General features: G+C 32.5%; 1 protein-coding gene across 1 annotated transcript; it reads left to right on the top strand.

Annotated features, from left to right (window-relative positions):
* The first annotated feature begins 1,245 nt into the window (after positions 1 to 1,245).
* LOC101414378 (olfactory receptor 6C74-like) lies at positions 1,246 to 2,184 on the top strand. Its single transcript, XM_004459163.2, has one exon. It carries the CDS (start codon positions 1,246 to 1,248, stop codon positions 2,182 to 2,184), a length of 939 nt encoding a protein of 312 aa, XP_004459220.2.
* The last annotated feature ends 3,258 nt before the right edge of the window (positions 2,185 to 5,442 follow it).

Genomic DNA, 5,442 nt, shown 5'->3' on the forward strand with positions numbered 1-5,442 from the left:
AATTTCAAATACTTCGTGTTTTTAGTCCGTATTTTAAACGAACGGCACAAAGGTAATTTCGAAGCAGATGGAGAAAATAATCATAATTTTAATTACTAATTTACATAATTTTAATCTTCTTTTAATTTTCCCCTCAAATTCACTCTCTTCAACATCCTTTTTCCTCTAAGCTACCATGAGCGTAGTCTTACCTTTCTCTTCTCTGCACATTGTCCATTTCATACAATTCCCTAACCTCATGTTTATATATTTTTACTTGCTTCTATATCCTTTTACCTTGCTTTTTCCTTTACTTAACCCTGTCAGTTTTCAGAGCAATAGCCTGCAGTGGAAATTTGCAGTTTCTTGTTATCCACATCAACATTATTATACTGTTCCTGATGATTTTACAGTGGGACATGAAGTGGAAAGAGAAGAGAGTGACAACATATATGAGCAAATAACATTACTGCTTATGTCTCATGTTCACTTATGTGAATTCAGATCTCATTAGCCAGTTAAAGCAAATGGAAACAGGCATTGAAGTTTAGTTAGTAGAGTAAAATGGTGAAGGAGTACTATGCTGTGTTATTGACCAGGGCTGTTTTGCGTTTGTATATATACATGTTTATGTGTTTCTCTAAATGTGTGTGTGTATTAAGTGCAAAATATGGCTAGATGTATTTGTAATGATGGATATAGTTTTGGTCCCAGGATGCAAACTTCAATTGATCAGGACATGGCCTGACATCCCAAAATTGCATATTATCAATAGCGAAAAACATTTTTCTTTGTTTTATAGGACCCCCTAATTTATTCACACAAAAACAAACAATGACTAGTCTAATATGGTTTGTTCTTGTGGAAATGCAAATTAAATGTTAATTCCCTTTCCAGGAATTCTGAAAACTCAATCTATTTTTTTCTTACTGGCCATTCTGTAAATATAATGAGTACTCTATTGCTGTTTCTCAGGGGTTCTTAACAAGAGAACTATGAGCTTTGACTGCAATTCAAAAAACCATTATCCTATGGGGAAGTGTTGGTGTGGGTTTGATAAATTTATTTAAAAATGCATACTAGAGTGTGGACTTAATAAAGGACCCGAGGTTTTCACCTGACTGACAAAGGGTCCATGGAACCAAAAAAGATAATCACCACTGAAGTGTATCTGAAAAATCTTGGCAAAATGTAGTTTAATAGGGATCATCAAGTATTTTATTTTTAATTTTTCTATTCAGGCTTGATAGAAGTCATAAGACAGTAATGGGAAACCACACAGGAGTGACGGTGTTTATCCTAGCAGGTTTGACTGATGACCCAAAATTGAAGGTTGTGTTATTTATCTTCCTGCTGATCACCTACTTGCTCAGCATCACTGGCAATCTAATCATCATCACACTCACCCTGCTGGATGCTCACCTCAAGACCCCCATGTATTTTTTCCTTCGGAATTTTTCCCTCTTAGAAATCTCTTATACTACTACCTGCATTCCTAAATTGTTGGTTAGTATGGCAACTGGAGACAAAACCATTTCCTACAACTGTTGCCTCTCTCAATTGTTTTTTACCTTCCTTCTTGGAGCATCTGAGTTTTACCTGCTGGCAGCGATGTCCTATGACCGCTATGTTGCCATCTGTAAGCCCCTGCACTACACAACCATCATGAACAGCAAAGTCTGCACACAGCTGGTCCTCAGTTGTTGGCTTGCTGGATTCCTCACCATCTTTCCACCACTTGCCTTGGGTCTAAACCTTGACTTCTGTGCCTCCAACATTGTTGATAATTTTTATTGTGACCCTATACCCCTCCTGCAGATCTCCTGCTCAGATACACAACTAATTGAGACAATGAGTTTCATCTCATCTTTGGTAATACTTGTGGTCACATTGGTAATGGTGATAATATCATACACCTACATTGCACTGACGATTCTAAAATTCCCTTCAGCTCATCAGAGGAAAAAGGCATTTTCCACGTGTTCTTCCCACATGATTGTCATCTCCCTCTCTTATGGAAGCTGCATCTTCATGTATGTTAAGCCATCAGTCCAACAAAGACTTTCTTTTTCCAAAGGAATTGCAGTGCTCAACACCTCAGCTGCCCCACTTTTGAACCCTTTTATCTATACCCTGAGGAACCAACAAGTGAAAATAGCTTTCATGCATATGATAAAAAGAATTATCTCTTTGCCAATGAAATAAATGTATTGATGCATTATATTAAGAAAATGAACAAAGCAGTCTCAAATAATATCAATTTATACTCTTTTATCTTCCAGTATATAGCTTCCATATTTTTCTTCTGCCAGTCTTTGATATTCATCTTTATCTCTTTGCAAACTTCATTTTTCAAAGGTCTTTGTCTCAAAGAAGGTAATTTTCATTTTAGTCACCTTAGATATTCCTTTTCTGATCTTCCTTTCTTCTCTAGATATCTGGAGGAAATGAAGATAATTTTTTCATTTTGTCTCATTTGTCTTTGATATTCTAGTTAATCAAAGCTATACATATTATTTCACTTAAATAATATATAATGTATCACATAATGCAAAGTTTATTATACTGTCCCTACTTAAGCTCTTACTTGCAATCAGTAACCACATGTTTAGACTAATTTTTTAAATATATATTTGTTTTGCCTCCAAGTGACTCAAGCATATTTCATTTAAAGAAATTTTTTTAAACTCAACAAGTATTAGCTATCGGTTTTAATACTCAACTTTGGAAAAGTTTGTTAAGTTCAAACGTTTGTAATGGTGTTTTAAAATGCAGTTTCCAGAAAACAGTTATTTAGTTTGTATCTGAGAGTTATTTATATTAGCAACTATTTGAAATATTTCATAGAAAATTTATCTTACTTATTTAAAAATTAATAATGAGATCCAATATATAATTGGTGTTTCCATACTAGAAAAATTCCCTCCAAATAATTTGGGATACTTCTGCAGCTTATTGAAACGGCTTGGGACATGAATGATTTATGAATTAATACTTCTTACTGTATTTGTTTTAGTCTGTAATTATTTGCATCTGATATATGTGTAATCTACTAGTGAAATAAAAATTGTAGAAGAATCAGATTCGTTTCTTAGGGAAAGATTTTCTGATGACATGCCACAATCCATTCAGGGCAGTAATGTGATGAATTTCTTTGACAGGACCAGAATTTCAGAAACGAGAAAGAACAGAAAGTTTTTCAAATACAAAGATAGCACTTCATGAAATTTGTGTTACCGAAGTGTGGGTGTAATAGGCCATAATATTGTTGCCTATTTCTTCTTTTTTGTTCTTAACTATGTTCTTGATTTGAAAAAAGAAATATATTTGATAAATACTGTCTAAAGCAGATGAACAAAAACAAACCAGGGAGGAAAATAAACAGAAAAAATTGACTGGACAGGTTTCTGTGGAATATGTACAAAGAAGTGGTTCTAAAAGATATTTGGATTTATAATATGACTTTAGGAAGTAATGATTATTTAAATAGTTGATTATATTTTTCCTTTGATCATTTTTTTCCATTTTGAGAAAACAGACTTAGTAGTCTTAGAACATTATCTAAATTTAGAAATATTAAGAGTATAAATAGTAAAAAATACCCTTATAGAATTTTGAGAAAATGAATAAAATTAACACTATGGCCCTTATCAATATTATGAGTATAGCTGATTCTGTTATGTACTGATTAGAATGAGTTTGCTTAGCATATACTGCCAGGAATTTATCATGGAGCTATTCTGAACAATCCGTCATTAAGGGTCTAACATATCTAAATTAAGACGTGCACATTCCCTTTTCTTCCCACTCCAAGGCTGAAGTAAAGTTTAATCATAAGTTCTCTATGGTAATTTGATTCTTCTATGACATATTGCCTCACATTTACACACATAGAATCATCAATATTGATCTCTCAGTTCTAATTCAGCAGGCAGTTTACTCCAGCTGGTTTAGTTTTATTTTTTAAATTGGATATTTCAGAAGTGACAAGATTTCTTAAATATGTGAACAAATTTGTTCTTAAGGAAATTCTACCTAAAATGCTCAAATATTATATGCTGAAATATTTTCTAATTTTTCACCCTTTCAGTTAGAATGGACAACAAATACAATATTAAAGCAAGACCTATATTTCATTAAATACCCATTAGATTCTGGACACTGCTAAGTATTTATATAAATCACTTAATTCTTGAAACAACAAGGTTAAATTTATAATTAGCATTATGCATGGAATCAAAAGAGGTCTCAGGGAAGATAATATTTCAAATGACAAAGAGCTAAAACGACTAGACAAATTTAAACTCAGGGAGCTTAGTTTTTTTCAGTCTAATATGAGACCATGATATCTTTTAAGCATCATCTTAAGCTTTGACTCCAGGAATTCCGGTATTGCACTGTAAAAGACATTTTTTCCTTCCCTCCTTCCCTCCCTCCCTCCCTTTCTTCCTGCCTTCTTCCCTCCCTCTCTCCCTCCCTTCCTTTTCATTCCTTTTGTCCTTCATTCCTCCTTTCCATCCTCCTATCCTTTTTCCATACAAAGCACACTAGTTGAAAGACTGAGTGGCAAGAATACTGTTTTATAACAGTATCCATTCATATTTGAAACTTCCATTCTGCTCTCTTCTGCTTCTTCATTCCTTCTTGTTATAAGGTTAATAACATTCTTAATGCTGTAAGTACCCAAATTAAATGTCACCTGTCTTAATAACATTATCTGTCTTCTCAAAACATTAGCCACTCTATTTTCTGTTCAACTTATTATCGATTTTTAAAAACCCCATGGCATTTTTCATTCAAAGATCATTCTTACTTCCCAGTTGATTTTCCATTCAAATTTAATGTTTTGAACTATTTTTTTTTATTATAATAGATATGTACTTTTTCATTGACTTATGGTTGCATCTATACTTTATTTATCCAGGTTAGTTTTCCAAAATTTAAATAATATATCCAAGATTGAAAGTCCCTTATTTTTAATTCAAAATTGATAAATTGAAACTTCCATGTCCTATCTCAGGAAACACATCCCAAATTTTTGTCAATTACGTAGTAACATAAAATCTCTTCCCCTCTAAATAAATATTGTTGCTTCTAATTTTTGAAACTCCACCATCAATATTTTAACTAAGCAGAATATAATTAGAGGTTTAAACATATTGGCATTTTCCTTTGATTAGTGTCTCTAGAATGTAGAGATCATTTTTCTATTAGAGTAAGTCCCAGCCTGACATCTATTACTTATGTGAATATTTCAAAATGCTTCTTCCTAAATTTTTACTTTTATGTGCAATTCTTACTACTCCCTTTCTCCCACATATGTCATAATCACTATATTCAGATATTCATACAAATTCCTATTCAGTTGTAATCCTCTCATCCTAATTTTATTTTAGTTAAGTCATCCCTCTTTTCTTATTTTAATTACTTTTTATTTTAATTATTTTTTTTATCTCCTTCATG

This window comes from Dasypus novemcinctus, chromosome 12 (genome assembly GCF_030445035.2).
Source record: "Dasypus novemcinctus isolate mDasNov1 chromosome 12, mDasNov1.1.hap2, whole genome shotgun sequence".
Classification (NCBI taxonomy): Eukaryota; Metazoa; Chordata; class Mammalia; order Cingulata; family Dasypodidae; genus Dasypus; species Dasypus novemcinctus.

Bases quoted from the DNA above. Each gene is read 5' to 3' on its own strand.
- LOC101414378 (XM_004459163.2), top strand. From the start codon at position 1,246: ATGGGAAACCACACAGGAGTGACGGTGTTTATCCTAGCAGGTTTGACT.